Here is a 22,419-nt window from a genome sequence, read left to right as displayed (position 1 = left end):
ATTAAGGGAAATTAATCTGGTACCTACCAGTAAACTTCAGCTGTGGCTGATAGAGTTGGTAATATTTGTGTTTGTATTGTATAAAAATAAAACTGATGTGCTGAAAAGATGAAGAAGAAAGTGTTTTCCTGCCTACCATAGGGTGATAGTAGAAACACTTATAATAAATAAGAAACTTTTAAAATTTGTGTGTAAAATACAACAATAACTTTGAACATAAAAATAATGACAATTAATAGGTAAAGTTACGCGAATTTTTGCACTCAATGCAACACATCTTACACGATCTGTGATTGAATCTTCGATTTATACTTGGTTTGTGGTAGTCAAAGTACTCGGTCTGGGAGGCAGAAGAGGATAGAAGTAGACCTGGCTCCAGTTACGAAATGCTCTGATCAGTTTCTCGCTTGAACTTTGAGTTTGCCAACAACGCGTATAGAGTGAGGGAACCTTTTTATAGTATAGGTAGACGTGTAACTTGAGAAGGGCTGTTTAAATTAATCAGCGCTCGAACGTTCAAGAAGACGTCACCGGGCTGTCTGGAAATGGTTATGCTGCGTAGGTGTTTCCTAGTAGGTAACTGCGTCATCAGTGGCGTATCGCCACACTTTAATAAATTTGATACTCAATGACGATTATAGGACATCCTACATTTATTCTTTAAAAAACATTAGGTACATAACGTTATATAAAAATAGTATCACTTTATATAAAGCAGTCATATTTTTTTAATAGCTAAGCAATTTCGCTTTTCAAATTTAACTGCAATAAACAACGGTGTTATAGCAAATTTATTTACATAAAATATAATTCTACCTTCAACTACCTTCTTAAATATGGTATTCACAAGGGACACTAATGTTTCATACATAATACGCAACCTCGCACAATTGCATCTAACTGTCATTGGAAGTACACTCGAGGTTTGTATTTATACATTTGCACAGATAGACCACGGTACACTGACAGAATCTGTCGCTACGGACATTATAATGTTGAACTAAGAACAGGTGGTTTAAAGCTGTTTTTAGCATACAACACATTAAAACCGTAGACAAAGAACCGTGTAGGTTTGAGATTCGGCAATAGAGTTGTGTTACTAAAGAGAAGAGTGCTAGAAGCGCTGCTGGAAGGAGTTCTGCTGGTTGGAGTTGTTCTGCTGTGAGCCGTACATGATTTGCTGCTGGTGAAAGTCCTGCTGCGGGGGCGCCCCACCCGAGGAGCCCCCGGGCCCTGCAGTACGCGCGCGCTTGGCCGACCCCCCGCCCATCTCCATCTGCGCCTGCGCTTGTGCCTGTGCCTGCGCCTGCATGCTCGCCTGACACACACAAACAAACATGTCACATTCACATGTATATTATAGTACAAATGAATTGTGATAATGGATTCGCTCTCTATAAACATGGTTATGTGGTTAATATCCCAACAATAATTGTATTAAACGTGAACAAGAGATGCCGTGGGAAAGATTAATAAATAAAATTAAAAGACTACATTTTGCTGTTGCTGCTGCTGCCGCGCCTTGGACTCGGACTTGTCTTCCTGGTCATCATCAGTGAGGAACTCCCTCTTGGGATACGGGATGGGGCAGCCCGCAAACACGTCCTGCAACACGGGAACATTGGCATCGTATAATGGACAGTTGCATGAGAGACACTAGAGTTAGAGCACGTGTATTGGTTCCCTGCTGTCGGACCTACCTGTGTGGGGAGAGGATCCTCGGTGAAGTAGGGGTCGTGCATGGCCTGCTCCGAGGTGATGCGGTGCGCCGGGTCCATGAGCAGCAGCTTCTGCAGAAGGTGGAAGGCGCGGCTGTCGGGCTTTATCTTGTGGCGGTCCATGTACTTGCTCAGGGAACAGTTCTGGTAGCTGCAGGTGACATTGAGAAATGCATTATCACATGTTAAACCAGTGATTTCGAGAAGAGAGCATTAACGGGCAGGTGGATAACATTCTTACACTCATTACGATGGAATTCCACCAACTAAGTAATCGAGGCTTACATTTATAATACAAAACGCTGTTTACGAAATTCAAATGGGATGGAGATATACGGTGTCAAACGAATGCAAGTAAGACAGAGCGTTGGGCTATTGGGCTAAACGGAACATTTGTTTCCATTTGTATGGAAGGCACTTGTTGCAAAAAACCCAATTGTTGGCCATTCATCTCCCTTTTCGTTTTTTGGACATTTGAAAGGTCCCCGTTAAACAACGATTTTAGGTTCATTTCATCATATTGTAATAAGCTGACAAGCTAACAACATGATACATACTTGTCCTCTTCTGCTGATCACAATTTGTTCAAAAGCTGAAATCAAAATTTAACTTGATATATTACTTTTAGCATTTCCTCTGTAAATCAGCCATCTTTGGACTGTTAGATTGTGTGCAGAGGCGAGTGGAAGGTCATTCGAAAAAAAAATTAATATGAAGTGTTATTATATTGCTAAAGAGAAGTGAATTTTATAAAAACGCCAATGTATGTAATTAATTTGCCAGTACCTATCTACTCTGAAACCGATAGTACAATATTATTTAATTTAAGATTATTTATCACATTATTTACACATATAAGTAATTAATGTTTTTTTTTTTTTTTTTAAAGATCATTTTCTATTAATTTTTTTTTAATCAGTAACTCCAATCTCGGTTCATTGTTTTTCTTCATACTCATAGACTTAAAAAGTAAACAATGAGGGCAAAAGTACATATATGTTAATTTTATTGCACCCGCAAATCCACAACTTTTCGTTTCCAACCTCTTTATTTTTCTCTCTTGTAACATAAACTAATTGTCAGTTTATTTGAATACGTTTGTCATGATTCAATGAATTATTTGATAAATAACGAATATAAATACGATATCCACAGAATTTGACATTTTAAATTATCAAATCACGTCCACAAAGATAAACGTAATTTCGCAAACTAATATTCATGTTCAAGATGGCTATCGTTTATCACACAAAAAACTTTTGACTGACATTTTTTCACATCTCCCTCTAATACCTTAATAATCTTAGGTCGTAGATATCTCTATCTCACCGCTGTCATGTGCGAAAACCCCTTTAAAATAAATTTCGTATGATACTAAGCACAATAGCTTCTCATTTGAACGCTAGAATGCACGGGAACCCGCTATTACCGAATGACCTTCATAGAAGAGACGCCGCTGTTTGTGTGCAGGAGTGTAATTGTCAACCTTTGGAAAGAGTCGACAATATCAAATATCTTGGCTTAATAATTAATAGAAATCTAAAATGGGACAATCATATTACTATATTGACAAAGAAAACAAGAAAGCTGGCCTACATTTTCAAGACTCGGAAATATATCGGACATAGTTACATTAAAAACTGTATATTATGCGCTCGTTCAATCAACGCGTTCATATAATGTTGTCTGTTGGGGTTCTTGTTACAAGACTACCCTAGAGCCTTTAAATGTTGCACAAAAATTAATTTAAAAAATAATGTATAGGAAAGTTTTTTGTATTTGTCACAGTTATTAAAATGTGAAAGTAAAATGATGTCATTAAGGCAGTTGTTCATAATACTGGCTCTCTATAAATTTTTCAACAACATTGTTACTGCCAAAATTGTTCTTCTTTCATGTATCAGCCGGTGAATACCAGAACGTCCTTTGGACAAAGGAGTTTTTCTTATAAAGCTCCGTTGCTTTATAATATACTTAGTGAAAATATAAAAACCATAGGTTCGTCAAATCTATTCAAGAAAATAGTCAAAAATTCCATATTCCATACCATGAGAGTGGTGATATTGGATTACTCATCGTATAAACCCCATATTCGAAATCTATGTATATATTTGTATTATGTACTTCACTTATTATTTAATTGTGTTGGTGCTCATCTCGACAGAGGAATTCCCTCGTGTGATTGAGACGAGCGGGGAGATGATTTTATTGTTATGTACCATTATATGAATGCATAAATAAATGAAATGAAATGGACTTGAATCTGCATTTAACGGGAACCTTTCAACAATCAAAAAAACAAAATGGCACTCAGGGCTGGCCTCAAGCCAAACCCTCGGCGCTGAATGGCCATTTGATGACTTTGTCACAAGTGGTTTCTGACAAACAACTGGGCCTAATTATTTCAAAAGTACAAATTTTAAAAACTCACATTATCACGAGAATTGTATTATGTTGATATTTTGTTAAAGAAAGCCAAATATTCCCGGGTTACAAATAACCAGACAATATTTGAATTCCTCCGACTTCCATCATTAAAAATACTAGCAGAGGATGAAACTTGCGATGCCTGACCGGTTAGCCAGGTGGGAACCTGACGCTTCAGACCACTCGGCCACTAATGTAACTAACACCATACTTGGATCTCTTGAAGTCCTTGATGAGCGTGGGGTGCTCGGGCATCTTCCTGATGTCCTCCCAGTCCTTGTCCTGTGGGAAGCCCATGACATTGAAGATGCGGTCAAGTTGGTCATGGTGATACGGGTTGCTGGTCTTGATGTCTTCCTGGCGGCAGTGGAAGATGGGCTCTGACGTCAGCAGCTCTGCGAAGATGCAGCCGATGGCCCAGATGTCTGCAACAGGTTGTACGTGGTTATTAGACTGAAGGTGCACTGATGAGGCTAGCAGTAACAGAAGACTGCGGGCTGTTACCAATCGCCTTGGTGTAGTGGCGAGCACCCAGCAGCAGCTCGGGGGCGCGGTACCAAAAGGTGACCACCACGGGATCCAGGTCCGCCAAGGGCTTGAGGGGCGCGTTGAACAGCCGCGCAAAACCCATGTCCGCTATTTTCACACGCCCGCGCTCGATGCCCTCGCCCATCACCAGGATGTTGGCAGGTTTCTAAAATGGATGTAAGAATAAATCAGCAGTTGATTCAATGAGGAATGTATGTATTGATAAGTCACGAATGAGATCTCACCAAGTCCCGGTGCAGAACCCAGTTGGAGTGCAGGTAGTGGATGCCGTCCAGGATCTGGTACAGCAGACTCTTGACCATACCCTTGGGCACCATGACGGGCTTCTTGTTGGCCTTGGCGGCGCGATGGAACTTGATGATGTGCCACAGGTCGTGCTCCGCGTAGTCAAACAGCAGCCACACCTTGCGGTCCATGTGTGACAGGAACACGCGGATCAGGTTGATTACGTTGGAGTGCTTCAGCTCCCTCAGCAGCTGTACAGCACAGATAATGTGTCAAATCAGATTTAACAAAGATTTAATTAACCTAATATTTTATATAATAGTCTTACGGCTATTTCTCGGCAGGCGGACATGGACAGCCCCGTCCCTTCGATCTGCTTGAGGGCGTAGTCCCGGGTGTCCGAGCCGTCCTTCCTGCGCCCCTTGTACACATGCCCGTAAGTTCCCCGGCCAACTTTGCAGCCTTCGTAATCAAACAGGTCTTCTACTTTCGTTCTTTCATTTTGTGTTTTGATTTTGAACTCATAATCCATCATTACCGCTGCCATTTTTCAGTCGAATTTATTATGATCTAAATGTAAAATAAGATATTTCTTTTCTAGAAACCAGATCCCGGCAAATTTAAACCAAAATTTGATTGCTTGGTCTACAAATGTCTAAACAAAACGTCAAACGTCAAAATTTTATGGCGTTTTTTTATGCTATTTGCATTTCAATATTTTTGTGGGTAAGAACTTTTTAACGGGGTTCAAAGTAACCAAAAAAATGCTTGATAATATTTTTATCGTAACGTTTTGTGTTGCACTTTGGTACAATGCAATAACAATAGTGACGAGATGCTGACACTATTTCCAACTTTCCACGCCACAGGAGTGTTTTAGCCAATGTTCAAAGTTGTTTTGCCAATATTGTTTACCCCTATTACCATTTTATGTAGATGTTTATAAAAACATCTACATAAAATGGAACCTGTTTGTGTCCGATACTTTTTTCGATCATAAAGGTATCCACCAATATACATGGGAAAGAGGAAATGAGAGGTCAATTATTATCGATTTTGTAGTAATTGACTCTAGGTTGAGAGCCGTTATCGAGGACACGAGAGTTTTCAGAGGGGCTGAGGTTGAAACTTGAAACTGACCACTTTTTGGTGGTGTCGAGAGTAAACCTCTTTCGCGGTTGGCGCTCTAAAGTGAAAACGGTACTAACTCCAACAAGAGTCAAAATAGAAAAATTGCAAAACGATAATGTGAGAAGTAAGTATATGAATTATGCAGAGATGAGATTGAATGAGAAAAAAATGGACGGTCTAAGCATAGACGAAACATGGAGCCACATAAAGGTGAGTCTTTGTGAATCTGCTAGAGAGGTTTGTGGAATAAGTACGCAAGGTAGGAAGAAAGGTGATGCATGGTGGGATGGTGAGATTAAAGCACTGGTCTCAGAGAAGAAGACAGTATGGTTATGTCTGGTTGCGGCTGGCAGTGCTTCCATAAGGAATGTAAGAAAAAAGTAAGAGTTGGAGTGAAAGAACGAAAGAAATGCCTGGAAGAGGAAGAAGGAATGAAAATGACAAACCATTTCCAAGAAAACATTAAGTTGTTTTGGAAGGAAGTCAAAAGGTCCCGGTGTGACCCAGAAAACGGAAGCATGGAAGTAATAAAATCACGGAGGACGGAAGAGAGTAGAGCTGGCATTAGGGCAACCAGGCCCAGAGCATCAAACAAGATGAACCAAGCCCAAATGGGCGTGGCGTGGGCGCGGCTTACCGGGCTTACTAGGCCAGTACGCTCGGCGTGAGCAGACGTTTCCTTTATAATCTGTAAAGTGCTTTTGTTACTTTTCGCACGCTTCTGTCACAGGTAGCCGACTTGACGGAATAGATGATGGCAAAGTTATGCGATACTGGGCTTTGAAGAAACTTACTTTAGAGCTTACAATCGCACAGCATTGATTTGTGAGATGGGACGTTCTTATTCCAAAGAGTAGGTATGATTACCAGTTATGGCCATTTTTTACTGCAGGTATATTATTGATATTTTGTGTCTTAAATTATACAAAAAACATAATGAACTCTCGGAACAAATAAATTATAGAAACTACATAATGGGAAATCCCGCTTCTCCTGAATGACAACTTTGTCAAATTTGTCGTAGGTCAGTTATGAGAAATCAAAATTGACAAAAGACCGAATTCGTTAGTAAGTCGATGCTCTAAAAAATGTTTAGTGCCATGGATTATGGAATTTGTTGAAGACTTGGTTTTGATTTTTTTTTGTTTTGTAGGAACCACTTTCGTTAGAACAGCAAGATACCCCAAGAAAACAAAAACTGAGGAAAGAAATTTTGCGTTTAAAATTTAATGACAAAAAAAAGTCTTTGACAATAAGGAATTTACAGACTAAAGTAAGGTGTTTGAAACTGAAGGTATGGTATATTCTTTATTACAACCGTGTTTTGTATAGCATTCACGTTATAAACTTTTTTAGTTTTATGTTTTATCTGAGTGATGATCAAATAACACCAGAAACGTTTCTGATACACTTTATCTGTGACTTCGTGGTAGTTTAGAAACAATATTTAATACTTAATGATAATATTAATTGTGTTCTCAGCAGTAAAGAAGTAATCTGATTTAATCATTCTTTCCAGATATCCACCATTCAGTCACTACTGAATACTCTTTAAAATAAAAGTTTGTTTTTGGAATCGGATGGGGATACATTATCATCAGTGAATATTAAGGCTAAGGAACTCATTTTACGCCAGGTGGCTAAATCTCAGGGCAGAGCGATGGAAAAAAATACTCCCCCGAACTCCGTTCGTTTGCTTTGACGTTAAACTTTTACTCTTCGAAAGCATACGAGTACGTGAGAGACACATTCGATGGGGAAGCTGGGTTTACTTCTGAGGCGTTCCAAGCCCTGAAAATAAAATCCGAAATTGTTAACAATTATACCTACCGTGTGAAAAATCAATAAATAAAAAATGGGTATTATTAGGTACAGCATTGAATACCATTACGAATTGTTACTTTGACTGACTATTATTAGGTACAGCATTGAATACCATTAGGTACGAATTGTTACTTTGACTGACTATTTTTTTGTAATAATTTTTCATGTGGGTTTTGCTTATTTTTGTTGTTGTGTATTTTACCAATAAGATATCTAATAAAAGAAAGTTTATTAATATGTGATATTATATATATTTATATATATATATATATTGTCATTAAAAACCATTGTAATTTACAAAAATTAAATAATACAAGGAATAATAGTGTTAAGTGGTTAAAACTGGGTATTTTACCCCATTCTGGCTAGATGGATGGGTGTTTCCATTTTAAATCCAACCCATACTTCCGCGCGCACCTTACTTCTTACCGCAAACTGGCGACAAAATTGTCGTAGAAAATGTTTCTATGACCACCTCCTCTGTTCCTTCCTCCGTGGATAAAATCGAAAGATGGAAAAATGTTGACGAATGAGGAAAAAATAAAAGAGAGATGGATGAAGTATTTCGAAGAAGTCTTCGAAAACGAAGTGAGTGACAGTGATTCCAGCGGCGAATCAGATATGAATGATGATGGAGTGAATGTTACCGAGATTAGCATGGATGAGATAGAAAGATCAATTAAGTGTATGAAGAATGGTAAGGCTGTCGGTTTCGACAATATTGCTGCTGAATATTTTAAAGGAGGTAGCCGTATAACTCAGGCAATTGCGTCTCTGTATGAGGGAAGCGTTACATGTGTTAGGGTGAACGGTGGTTTTACAGGGTGGTTTGATATCACGAAAGGTGTTAAACAAGGCTGCGTAATGTCACCGTGGTTATTCAATCTATAAGAATTGAAAGAGGTGGGATTGGGCACGAATTTGAGTAATCTGAAAGTATGTTGCCTGTTGTATGCTGATGATGCGGTGCTGATTGCTAATAGTATGAATGATCTGCAGTCTCTCGTGTCTAGGATGAACGAAGTATGCGTGAAGAATGAGTTAATGATGAATGTAAGTAAGTCTAAAGTAATGGTGTTTGAAAGAGAGAGTACGAAAACAGTGTGCAATATAGCTGTGAATGAGGAATACTTGGAGCAGGTGGATGAGTTTGTGTATTTAGGAAGCATGTTCTAGAGAGATGGGAAGGCTGACAGAGATATTGAAAGAAGAGTAGGTAAATGCAGGTAACTCCATTAATGGAGGACTGAACGCAGTTGGCGCTAACAAAAAATTGTCCAAAGAAGCGAAATTAGCAGTCCACAATGGAGTGCTGGTATCTACCCTGATGTATGGAAGTGAGGCATGGAACTGGCAAAGAAAGGATGAAAGTAGATTGAATAATAATAATAATAATGATTTATTGTCTTCTTTTCTTATTAACACATAGATATAATGATATCCTCACTGGGATCTCCCGTGCTGAGGATGTCATTTACATATTATAATTTAATTATAAGAAATTAATATTACAACAAAGTATAATGTAGTATATATATATTTTTTAAGTAATTTTAAAATAAGTAAGGTACTGTTTTTTGGTATAGTTCAGTTGATTCTGTTTTAGTCTGTGTTTGATTTCAGTAAATTTTCTATTTCAGATCTTCCTATGTTAAGTATCCAGCTTTTTATTTCAGATTTAAATGTTAAAGTGTTGAGGTTTTTGAGTGAGAGTGGTATTTTGTTGTAGAGTTTAATACTGTGATATAAGAAGCTTTTTTGCCCAAAAGTTGTATTTGTAATTATTTGTTGGATAAGTTTTTGATCATGAGATCTAGTGTTTCTATTGTACGTGTTTGTTGTTATTTCTCGTGTTTTGTGTTTATGAATGTAAATGAGTATAGTTTTAGAATATAGTTGTTTAATAGACATGATGTTAAGATTGGTGAAGATTTCGTTAGTGCTAGTTCTTACAGGAACTTTCAGTATAATTTTCATTATGGCTTTTTGAGATTTAATAAGTGGATTTAGTATGTTTTTATTTGCACTGCCCCATCCGATAATACCGTATTCTAACAGTGATTGGCAGAGAGCCATGTAGATTTTGATTAAGTCTTTTTTAATGAGCACATTCCTGATAGTTTTGAAAAAATAACTAAGTTTTTTAATTTTATTATCTAAATAGCTAATGTGATTGGTCCATTTTAAATTTCCATCTATTTTTAGACCTAGATACGTTATATGGTCAACATTTTCTAATGAGGGACAATTACAATGCTCATTTAAGTGATGCGGGCTATGAATTTTCAAGTTATGGTTTTCTTCAGAGTTTTTTGTATTTTTTATTTTGAAAGTGATGAATTTGGTTTTATTAGCATTTAGTGTAAGTGAATAGTAGTCTAATGCTGTTGAAATGAGATCCCTGAGGCGTATGTGTAGTAAAACCATGTATGATCGTGTGAGGAATGTGGAGATCCGCAGAGAGTGCAAGGCTGATGTAAGCGTAATGAGATCAAGAAAGGGACGCTTAGATGGTTTGTGCATGTAGAGCGAATGAGCGAAGAAAGGAGTGTAAGGAGAATATACGATTCCAATGTGAATAGTAGCAGAAGTCGGGGACGCCCGAGGAAGACATCGCACGACCAAGTGAATCAGATACTTGAGTCGGGCCATGTCAAGAGTCAGAACAATAGAAGAGTACCTATGTATGAGACGATGTATGAATGTGAATGAGGCAAGGAGTGTGTGCCAATACTGAGTTGTTTGGCGGTCCGTCCTCTCTGCCTACCTCTGCGGGAAAACGGCGTGATGGTTAGTTAGTTACATAAAATGAATAAGGATTAAAATATTTAGTTGAAAACTTCCCTCTTCCCGACAGGAAAAAAGATTTTTATAGAAATGAAATAGAAAGTAGACGGAACGCCGAGCTCGTTATATTATTTCATCAAAAGACATAATTATTTTATTGAAATAAAAGTAGGTAACTGGAAGTACCTGACTATTCAGATCTGACCACCAAACACGGCCAAAGCCATTGGTGGTCCTACACCAGTGGAACGTGCCTGCATGGAGTCATTTTACTCACTAGCTTTGTAAATGTCATTTTGCAAATACAATATTGAGGCACTTTTATATTTTATATTATATTTTAGACAGAGGTTATTTCGGATTTTATTATTGACAGTTTAATCAGCTATATGAATATCGATGGATTTTGCTTAATTTGTAAAAGAAATAAACTTTCAAAGAGTGAATGTTTAGAAAATTGCATAATAAAATAATTACCGGCTCTTGGAAACAACACGCATCCTGTCATTCCAGGCTGTGATCTCATCTGCGTCATCATTAGAGACATGGAAATTTCACGTTTTTGTGATAATACCACAGACATATGTCTATGATGGTAGGCCTTTTTAGGATATGCAATTCTGTAGTACATTATTTTGATGCTCATAAGGTTTAGACCGCGCTAGCAATGTAAGCGGCCAAAAATAATCCTTTTGTCGACTTTTCTCTGCTTTCTACCAACATAATATGCATGTATTATATATCTAAACCTTCCGGAAGAAATTCTCTAAATGATTGTGAAAACCCTATCAAAATCCGTCACATAGTTTAGAAGAACTAAGCGCACAAACAGACAGACGCGGATGTCACTATATTTTATACTATTTAGAGATGGAATTCCACCACGAATTGTCAGTATCAAAAATAGAAATATTAAATACGTGTTCTTAACTTTCATTTTATAATATCCTTTGTTGTTTTACAAACTATATTTCTTTTCAAGCTTTAATTACATACACGATTTTTATTTCTTATATTATGGTTTATGTCTTAAATTATACCATGTAAAAGTCCAAAGGTGTTACTATTGTTGTTCGTCAGGTGCGGGCCCTGGGCCACATGGCGCAAGTAAAATTTTAGCGCTTCTTGTCAAAACCAGTAGACGTCTAGGCCCGAGGTAGTAGATAGGTGATCACTGTTTAGGTATTATCGGCCCGGAGCGGACTGCTCCAATTGCACCCGCATAGGGCCGGCTCTGCATTTTATTATTTTTTTTATTACATTACAACATACTATATTATTATTATTATATATGGCATGAACCTGAAATACCATTGAAGAAAGAGACGCATCGATATGACATATATATAAAAAGAGAATTACTATAATGTATCTGGAACTGAAAGGTTGTAATTCCATCAGAATTCAGCCCACAGCCTCCAATACTGTTACGTAAGTCTACACGCGAGCCCTCCCCTCGAGCCTGTCTAGGAAATAAACCAGAGCTCTACTTAATTTATCTTCTCTTTGATAAATTAAAATAATTGATCGAGATCATTATGGGAACATTGAAGGTGGGAAAATTGGAATAAATTAAGTATTATTTACGGTGAGGTGCAGTTTATTTGGGTTTTAAATAACTTAATGGACACAAAACAATAGAAGTTATTTAGATTTGTTACAAACATCTTGTCACTTGGCTTCGTCTACAATTCACACATTTACAGGTTTAATCTGCAATATCCACCCAGTGACAACTTCTCTATATAATAGATCTTATTTTGGATAAACCTCATTTGGAAAACATTGGGTTTTGATGCCCGTAACATACACAGTACATATTGGTGACGGAGCAACTTTACTGCTACAACTACTAGGAATTTGATTATCAAACAGATTACAGCGCACCAATCAGGTACTTGATAGTAGGACAATGTAAATCCCCAGTAACAATAGAGTGTCGAGCACTTACGGAGATATAAGGCCATCACGCAATCGCAGAGATGCCTCGTTTGACACAAACAATACTCATCATGCATGAGAAAAGTTTAAAATACATATTATTAAGAAATCACTGTGAAAGTGCTAATTATCCCGGGCATAATGTCTTAACGTAACTTAACGAGCAGTCACAGTCCCATTCTGCGTTTGGCAACAGTGCAACAGCTTTTCTTTGGAATCATTGATCTGTTTGTTGACACGAGTTACAAGTTGCCGTTGCCAAACAGTTGCTGATGTGTTGTACATCATCATCAGGCATGTAGTAGGAACGGGCACGACCGTATACAGGTGTTTCAGTTAGAGTTTGTTGGTACTAACTTCCGCATAACTGATATGCAGCAGGTTTGGGTTTACTCCGTGATTCATTTCATAATTTTAGTGCAGCCGACAGAGCGGCCGTTTGCCCAGGAAAGGACAGAACATTAAATCATAATGAAAATTATTGTCGTGAAAACTTGTGTTATCATTTATAAATGAGAATATTTTATATAACAGTAATTGAAACAGCCTGTATAATATGTATTATTATTTAAAAATAAATAGAATAATCTAGATACAATGGTAATTAGGAAATATCTACAATAAACATGTTGTACTTCATGCAATGTACATAATTATAATGAAGGCAATATTTACACGTTGAGAGACCCCCACAATTATTATAACATTGGCTATTGACTCCTTTCTCCGTACCATCACCCTATTATGGTGTTCCTTTGTGTGTGCCAGTCACCCCATCAATAGCTGGAGAGCTTGGCTGGTGACTGCAGTACGGAGCGTCACATCATTGTGTCGGAAACAGCGCAGACGGAACACTTTACATAAACGGACACACCACACCTCTGAACAACTCGGCTTTGGACATTTGGATAATTTTGGAATTTGACACAGTATTCATGATCTCATGATGTGAACATTTTACAAGGAAAAAGAATTGCATAAATACTACAGAGATATGACTTGACAATATCAACTTTATAGTGTACTTTTCCAGTTAATCGCAACACAGCTAAAGTCCACAATAATCTTTGTTGCTTCTAGCTACTAGCTACAGCGATGAATAAACCGAGTGATAAGGACAGGATAACAACCACAAAAGCCACAAAAATAATAGACAGAAATAAAGAAAGATAATAAATGCCTCCACAGTGGTGTACAAAAATAGCAATTAGTAATATTAAACATGATGCAGCGCGCCTCGTCTCAGGGAACATCCTGGTACTTGTTGCAACGGACACACGGTGGCTGAAGGTCCACCACTCGGGATTATCATCATGCTACTCTATTCTATTCTAGTCTAGTAGCACAGATCAGAAATGCATTTTTCTAGACTGGTAGTCCACACATTAAATTTATGACATCGATATATAGAAATGCATATTACAAAAGAATAAATAAGAATACGACGCATTTGATACCCCCTCCTAGTGTTTCAGTCCATCCCGTCTCCGTCTCCTGAGAGTTTAATCAATGTTGAGCAATCCATTCTGCTGAGGGTGTCATCACCATATTCCATTGGGCAGACCGCCACACTTGAGTAAGTGTGTACTGCACCTGCAAAAGCAAGTTCTTTGTATCAGCTGTTCAAAGTCTAGGTTACAGATACCACATTAAGTCGTTCAGGTCGGCAGTCCACACAATTATTCATCCTCTTCATTTGCAAACCCTTATACATGACCAGGAAGTGCTTTCACACCGTCCAGCCGTTTTACGTCTCCCAACAATCATTCAACGAGTTTCAAATCATTATACGAGTTTAGGATGAAATGGTGGATTCCTTCTCAATCCTGAGATTCTCACGTTATTTGCTCGACATGATACTGTCACCATCGAATGCACAATACATTGGTCTAATCACTGTACCTTTGGGAACTCCCATCCCTCCATAGATGGAGGTTCCTCGGCTTCCACATTGTCTCTCTTTGACAGATGTTCTCTCTCCTGTTCTTAATCGTCTTCTCGTCTCGTGTTGGAACATCTACTTCCAATCTTGCGGCTGTTTCGTTCAGCCTCTCGGAGCAAAGTGCAGTCTCATTCGAGGCATCAGCTCGGATCCAAGATTTCATCAAGATCGGCAGTAAGTGTGTTTGACTGGTTATTTTAATTTTTTACATTTAATGATGTGAGAGATACATACATCCCTCCATATTTAGATGAGTTTTTAATTATGTGAATAATTCCAGATCTCCTGATCGGTACCAGAGTTTATGTTAAATGTACATAGCGGGAAAAAATATTATTATCTGCACAATATATTATATTTATAGGTATTTTTCACGTCTTCAGAAATATATTCACTTTTTGAGTCAGACACTTGGATCCCGTGGTGGAATTTCAATTTCACTCGGGGTATTGTTCACAGGAGTTACGAATAGAAGAGCTTGACCAGACTGCTGTAGGGCTGGCGGCACATGGGACACGAGGTGACGGACATGGCGCACTTCATGCAAGCCACCACATGGCCGCACGGCACGAAGCACACGTTGTAGTCGTTGCTGTAGCAGATTTTGCACAGTTTGTCCGCGTCGGGCTTGCTGGCATCCTGCTGAGCGGGCAGGGCGGGCGCGGGGGCGGGCACGGCAGGAGCCAGGGCCAGAGGCTCCGAGGCCGAGGACTCGCCGGCGTTCACCTTGTCGATGAAGGCCTGCCCCTTGATGGCGCGCAGGTACGGGCAGCGGTTGAACCACAGCGCGTGCTGCTCCCAAGGGTCGTCCTCGTCCTCCCAGTCCTTGAGGCCGCCCCCACACTGGTAGCACAGCGTCTGGTCACCCTGGCCCGTATAGTAGAAGCCGGCGTCCGCCAGCTGCGCGGGGGTCTGGCGCATGCGCAGCGGCCAGCCCGCAAACGAGTCGAGCCGCGCCGCCTCCACCATGTAGGAGGGGTGTGCGGGGCGCGCTGCGAGCGCCAAGGAGCCGCACTCGTCGCGACCCAGGGGCACGTTGCCCACGGCCTTGCGCAGCAGGAAGGGGCACTGCGCGGACCAGCGGCCGTGGTCGGCCTCCACGTCATCTCCCTCGGTCCACTGCGACAGCTCCACTTTGCAGAAGTGGCAGACCAGCGTGTCGCCCACTCCGTTGTAGTAGAGGCCGTTGCGTGCGGCCCGCTCGGCGCTGAGGAACTTGGCTGGCCAGGCGCGCAACGTGTGCAGGCGGTGTTCCTCGCGGCGCAGGTCCTGGGACCCCTGGCCGTGCGGAGGCAGGGCGGGCGGAGAGTCCTGGCGCCCATCGGGGCTGTCTACCAGGGGTTCCTCGCTTTTCACCGCCACCTTGGGCGAAGACTTGGGCAATGACAGCTCATGGGAGAGCCTCAAGATGCAGTCAAGCTGGGTGGCCATCAGTTAGCAGCGGGCAGCGAGGAGTACTGCAATCAACATGAAATACTGATAATTTATATCGCCATACGCCATAATGTATTTCTTATCACATTTCTAATTTTTTTCAATTCTACGAAATTCATATTATTATTTTAACATGTAAAACATTTAGTCATATTACTGAAAGAACATTCTTCGGCATCCCTCTCATCCACAATTCAACCGTGTTCTCTGTCACAGTGCCAATATATACATAATATTATATTGTCGACTAAATTATTGAGAAAACACAATAAACTAGATGACGTCATATCTGGCACCGGTACGAAAGCATCGCGAGTGCACCAGCGTAAGAAGAAGAAGAAGAAGAATAATAATATTGTTATTGTATTAAATAAATTGTACATCCGCGTGAGTGCGTCGGATGACGGCATTCCCGAACATGGCGGCTGACGTCAGCCGGGCGGGCTGCGCGGGCGGGCTGCGCGGGCGGCGGGCGACAAGGGCAGGACCGGCTGGAGTTTATTATTATCACAAGGGGCCGGCTGGTAATCCAGTTCAAGAACTTAATCCACTACCACAATACTAATATTACACTACCAATATTACGCAAAACCAAACGCCGCTTGGGTTTAATTTAAGTCCCCCACATCAATCAGCATGGTGCCATATTGGTGTCATAATATATTATATATAAGCGGTTTTTGTTTTGCTGGAGGGCTTTATTAAGAAATTATGATGAACTATACAGTCCAGAATCCAAAATTACAATGTTCTCTCATTCAATATTTTCAAATTTCACACTCTAATTGTGCAAATTAGAGTGTTTGCAAGTAAGATTGAGCGTGTAGACCGGGGAGAAATTTCACCACATTTCAGAAGGGATTTCTCTAGAACTATTCCATATGAAACTGAAAATGTGGCCTAAAATTGACCTAAATGTGATCCACTCTTGTGAACCTCCATTTAGGGAATTATTATTAAAAGATCGAACCGTATTTACAAAAGAGGGAATCGTGATAATATTATGTACCAGAAAAAAGAAATGTCATTCGTTATAAAACGTGAATGGAAAATACTATTAGTTATTTGTCAATTAAAAGTGTGTCACAATAAAATTCTAGAAAATAAATACATACGTAGTTATATAATAATATTCATGAAAAGTTGCACAACATCGGCTTGTAAACAAAATAACACGCAGAATATTCGAATGCAAGCAAGTTTCTATCGGCTTCACGTGGCATTGGAGTACCTGCAAGACGTAATGTCGGACTGTGGCTGTCTGCACTCAACAACAGATACCCACGGTCATCTTTGTTTGCTGCCTGCTTATCGAAAACTAGTGGTTAAAGTCTCGGGCGTCTCCGACTTCTTCCTCCATTCACATTGCAACTACATTACATCGACTTTACTCCCCGATTTGTTTCATTCATCATTCAAACAACTCTCTAATGTTTAGAGTCTAAACACTCCTGGCACTCTACGATATCGGACCACCACTATTCGAGTTTTGCAAGCACAAACCAGTGAGGTCAAGTTCTTTTTAACAACTATTGTAAACAAATAGATCAAGGGGTTGGCATGGAATGTGAAGACAAGATATTCAATAAATCTTATTGCATAGGAAAAGAAGCACAAAGTGAAGGAATGTGAAGACAAGATATTCAATAAATTCAACAATTTATTCTCATTACATTATACATGTTGTATTGCATTGGAAAAGAAGCACAAAGTGAAGGGGTTGGCATGGGATGTGAAGACGAGATATTCAATAAATTCAACAATTCTCATAGCATACATATTGATTTAATGTAACGGAAATGAGAACAGATACTGATCTACTTTATAATATCCATCTTATTATATTATTTAGTGTGATTACGTACAAGGCAGTGTTTACTGCCCCCAAATAATTCTATCGAAGACAAACACGGGGGAGGGAGGAGGCAAAAGCGAACGCCCTACATTTCCCGTGACGCGCGAGATATTTGACATTCTAAAGCCCCAAGCCCACGTTGGCACCTATACTGCTCTTGGCCTATCGCCTATCGTATATTTTCACAAACTATGAATAGCGTTAAAAATGTGTGGAAGATTTAATTTTTTTTTTTCTGAATACGTACCTACTAATTAACTAAAAATGAAAATAATAAAAATACGTAATTTTCATTTTTAATTATTGATTTCAAAAATAATCTGTAACCACTGGCTGGCAGTGGCGGCTTCTACTCACAAAAATGGGTGGTGCGCTAAAAAGATTGCCAGTCCCTCCCTACATTCCCTACGTCAGGTCAGGTAAAGGGTAGCAACAGTGCTGGTATGCCCGAATTTCCCTAGATTTCGGAATGAGTTTGTATTCTCCATTGCTCAGTACTGGATTCCCCACCATATTTTCAAATCCATATGGGAGAAGGGGGTGGCTAGAGAATTTTAAGGAAATGTAATTCCCTACAATATTTTCAATACATTGGGGGAGGGCCGTGGCTAGGGATTTGGAGAATAATTAAAAATAATTATCCACATTATTTTGGTACTAAAACTTGATTTTTTGAAATTTGTAGTAAATTCTCACAATTAATGTGAATATATTTCTTCAAAATGGTAGGATAACCAAGAAACATCCAGAATCCCGCATTTTCCCCACAAAATACCCAACTCTTAAAATCTTATAAATTCCACGCAATTTTTACCCTGATGACTAGAAAACTAGCAAATTTTAAGCTTATACCAACTTAATTATTATTTTGTTGGTAAACTAATGTTTAAGACAAGATTTTTTTTGCATAGCACAAAGGGTAACAATTATTTTACAAGCAATAATTATTCGCCTGAAACACTCATCCACATTGAAAAATCTCCTGATAAAAGATACATTCAGCTGAAAACAACCAACTCTATTTTATAAAAAAAAATGTAACAAGCAGTAATTGTTGAATGAAACACTAGTATATATATAGAATTATTTCGCGGATAAGAGATAAGCCGCCATAGCTCAGTGGTCAGAGCTGTCGACCGGAAATCGAAGGGACACGGGTTCGAGTCCCGTTGGCGTCATGTATCTTTTATCAGGAGATTTTTCAATGGGGATGAGTGTTTCAGGCGAATAATTATTGCTTGTAAAATAATTGTTATACCGACTTGTTGGAATTATCGGTAAGCGAATTGAGAACTAAAGTGGTGCCATCTCGCTGAAGAGGCTTTGGTGAGCGCCGTTTATGTTTCGGAGAAATTTCAATACTACGATCAACATCCACACTTTGCGCGTTTAGATTATTGATGCTCCCAGATGACGTTTCTCGATGAGCAAAATATAGACTTTGCTTGCACCATGCGATTTTGAAATTAACTTAATACTTTTACGGTATTACATTTATTACTGCTGTTTGCTTTGATTTTTGGTGTTATTATTATCGGTTGATAATTATTATTTTTAGATTGATTGAAATTTTTGGAATGCGTTGCTCCTACACTCTTCAGCGCTAGCCGCCAGCAGTGGCTGGTAAGACGGCTGTCACCAACGTCGACCGGCTACGTCAACGCCGCCGAATTCACGATTAAAAACGATCATGTCGTTTAAGCCGCAAATCGAAAATGCCACATTTAAAATCATTATAAAAATTTATTCGTCAACATATAAAAATAACAACACCGTCGTATTATTGAACAAAAAAAAATTAAAACACCCTATTCTGCGTTGGCCATTTGATCTAGATGGACGTGGAAAACTATCGCAGCCGCGGCAATTTATTTCTACAGCCCGTTTATTTACTAATCATCGAATCTCGTAAACGTACATAATCATTCACGCCATAATCAACCCTATTGCCTCCACTGAACGCGTACTACCGACTGAAGACGGGGCCAACGTGTGAACGCTCTTGGCTGATTGGTGCCAAGATCATTTGATGTGTGCACGAAAACCGACAATAATCGGGTTGGCAGGCCAGCGTTGGCGGCCAAAGCGTGCATACGCCAAATGGTCGTGTCCACGTTGGGCCAACGTGTACTGGGCGCATTACAGTTAGGCTCTAAGATAACCTTCCGGCTGTATTTTCCTACTTCCCACTTGATGACTCCCACAAGACCAGGAATGAAATTGACTGTAGACTGGAAATCTCTAGCTTAGGTGACACTCCAGCAAACTGTACTTGTCTTTACTCTGCGTTAATCGAATACGCTCCGGGTTATTCTATCCGGTTTTCTACATTCTGTATGAAAATCCCAGATTTAAAACATATACACATTATCAGACTATTATCAATTCATATAATTTGCATGCTTATCTTCCAAGATAATATACGAGGACGCAAAGTTTGTTTACAGTTAGCTTGTTTCTTTCGAGACAAGTATATATAATTATTTGTATTGGTTTCAGTCACATTACCTTAGTTGTTGTTCACGAATTAGCTTTGGTTGTATTGGATTGTTTGTTTTTAAAGTATCGTTAATCAGTCAACCGTACGTCTGCGGTACATCAACCGTACGACTGCGGTACAAACGGGAAACGGGGCCCGCACTCGTCCTGGGAGAGATAACAGGCCATCTGTCAGCCCTACTAACGCCCCACACCACACATCTAGCACAAAGCACAACACACAACACTTCAACACAAGACAGGAAATTATTTAAAAACGCGCATTTCATTTCTTTTAACTTTCGTTATATTTATGTTATTGTTTTCGTAAGCGTCAAATAATATCAATCAAATGTTGGAAATTTAGTCTGGAACACAGATTCTATTCATACTAATACAATATGCTGGTACTTACTGATAGATATGGAATGGAAATATAAATCTGCGTACAATTTCCTGGAATCAACTACGCCTCTGACGCGTCACTATCACATTCCATTCCCGCGCGCCTACCGCCCCTCGTCTCCCCTTGCACTCAGTTGATCAACATTCCTAACTAATCGTACCAAGAAAGGCCTTCGAAACGCTTTGGCAAATAGCGTGATTTATTGTTTACACAGAACATAAAATATCCAAGTACACCAAATTTTCACGACTTCGACCCGAACTATAGCGTAATATCAGGGACTTTGCTGAAATTATTGAATGAAAATAACAAAGACGCCATTATGAACATTGAACAGCATTCCGTCAACAGCTGCTATTTGGGCACAATGGATATGAAGCGTTTCAGGGAAATAAATCGATAAAATTTAAAGTCAAACTCACGTGAAGGGTTATGGTGATGTTTAGATATATAAAGAACTGCTAGAAACATGTGTTAAACAATAAATAAATACTTATATTTAAAACTTAGCATTACACTACTTGCTCTTTGAGATGGCCTGTTCCATAGACAATCTGACAAGCTGAAAACAGTGAAAACGTGACAACCATAAATGAACCTACACCGTGACAACTAAACGCTCGCTAGTCTATGAATGATGATATTCCAAGAAAAAATATTACGAGAATTCGGGGTCAGTTTGAATATAATGAATACAAATTATTAGAAAAGTATCCACTTTTGCGAATAATAGTTATTAGATTTGAACTAAGTTATCATATTTTATACATAAATAAAGAAAAACGGATCGGTGTAACCAAAATATAAAATAATTTAATTCGTATTTTCTTTGCTTGCAGAGAAAAGGGTACACTGTTGTACTTTTGGTTTAAAAACCCTCTCAAACCTTATATCAATAAACAGCTTCTAAATGTAGTCCTATTGTCAACACTTTAGATAGATATATCGCCGTTTCACCAATAATAAAATTGATTATGTGAAAATAGTGAATATTTTTAATTTATAGTCACTAGTCGTTAGATGTACACAAATTCACTTATTATACTGCAAAGGTTCCCAAGTTAACAAGGTAGCACCCACATAAATGATCTAATCTTCAATAATTTTATATATGTTTCTGAAGTAGCGTTATCTACAATATTGGTAACATCATCTAAAAATATGTTTTGTTATCGATACCTATAAAAAAATAATAGTGATTTGATGTCTAAAAATATGTTTTGTTATCGATACCTACAAAAAAATAAAAGTGAGATGATGTCTAAAAATATGTTTTGTTATAGACACCTACCAAAAAAAATCCTAATCAGCATATGTAAAAGCCCAGCCGTGCGTGAATTTATAAATAAATACCATAAGTCACATAATTTTTTTTTACGACTTATCAAAGAAAAAATTAACTACACCTTTTTGTAAACTACCTTAAAGATACACCAAGATACACACACTTGAGGATCGGCGTAGGATAACGAACCTATGCTTCTTTTTCAAAATTGTAAATTCAGAGCTCTACTGTTGCGAACTTTTGAGTCTGGTCAATTTAAGAGTACTTACTCGATTCATTATGTAGCAAATTCGAAGTAAAAAAAAAAAAACAATTTTTTATGTAAAAATATTATTTCTGATAATGAATGTCAGCTTAAAATAATATTTTTATTTTATGCAATTGTAAACCACTAAAATGTAAGAAAAATAATTTTTA

General features: G+C 38.7%; 1 protein-coding gene and 1 pseudogene across 9 annotated transcripts; both read right to left on the bottom strand.

Annotated features, from left to right (window-relative positions):
* Positions 1-507: 507 nt before the first annotated feature.
* Positions 508-6,307, bottom strand: LOC149419598 (cyclin-dependent kinase 8-like). Its single transcript, XM_089636959.1, has 7 exons — positions 5,248-6,307; positions 4,919-5,170; positions 4,650-4,839; positions 4,357-4,570; positions 1,701-1,869; positions 1,495-1,605; positions 508-1,318 (listed from the first exon to the last, which is right to left on the bottom strand). Exons 1-7 carry the CDS (start codon positions 5,464-5,466, stop codon positions 1,115-1,117), a joined length of 1,359 nt encoding a protein of 452 aa, XP_089493085.1. The 5' UTR covers positions 5,467-6,307; the 3' UTR covers positions 508-1,114.
* A 5,933-nt stretch (positions 6,308-12,240) lies between these two features.
* On the bottom strand, positions 12,241-21,280 carry LOC149419597 (death-associated inhibitor of apoptosis 1 pseudogene; annotated as a pseudogene). 8 transcript variants are annotated; one of them, XR_016302792.1, is made up of 3 exons: positions 21,140-21,280; positions 14,505-16,001; positions 12,241-14,195 (listed from the first exon to the last, which is right to left on the bottom strand). The product of XR_016302792.1 is annotated as a death-associated inhibitor of apoptosis 1 pseudogene, transcript variant X8 (transcript). The 8 variants fall into 8 exon arrangements; XR_016302785.1 differs by having other exon boundaries at positions 12,241-16,001; XR_016302786.1 differs by lacking the exon at positions 21,140-21,280 and adding an exon at positions 20,727-21,107 and having other exon boundaries at positions 12,241-16,001.
* Between the last annotated feature and the right edge of the window lie 1,139 nt (positions 21,281-22,419).

The sequence above is a fragment of the Hesperophylax consimilis genome, chromosome 11 (genome assembly GCF_061612785.1).
Source record: "Hesperophylax consimilis isolate HC1 chromosome 11, BYU_Hcon_1.0, whole genome shotgun sequence".
In the NCBI taxonomy this organism is placed as follows: Eukaryota; Metazoa; Arthropoda; class Insecta; order Trichoptera; family Limnephilidae; genus Hesperophylax; species Hesperophylax consimilis.
This window is presented reverse-complemented; position numbering and strand designations above follow the sequence as displayed.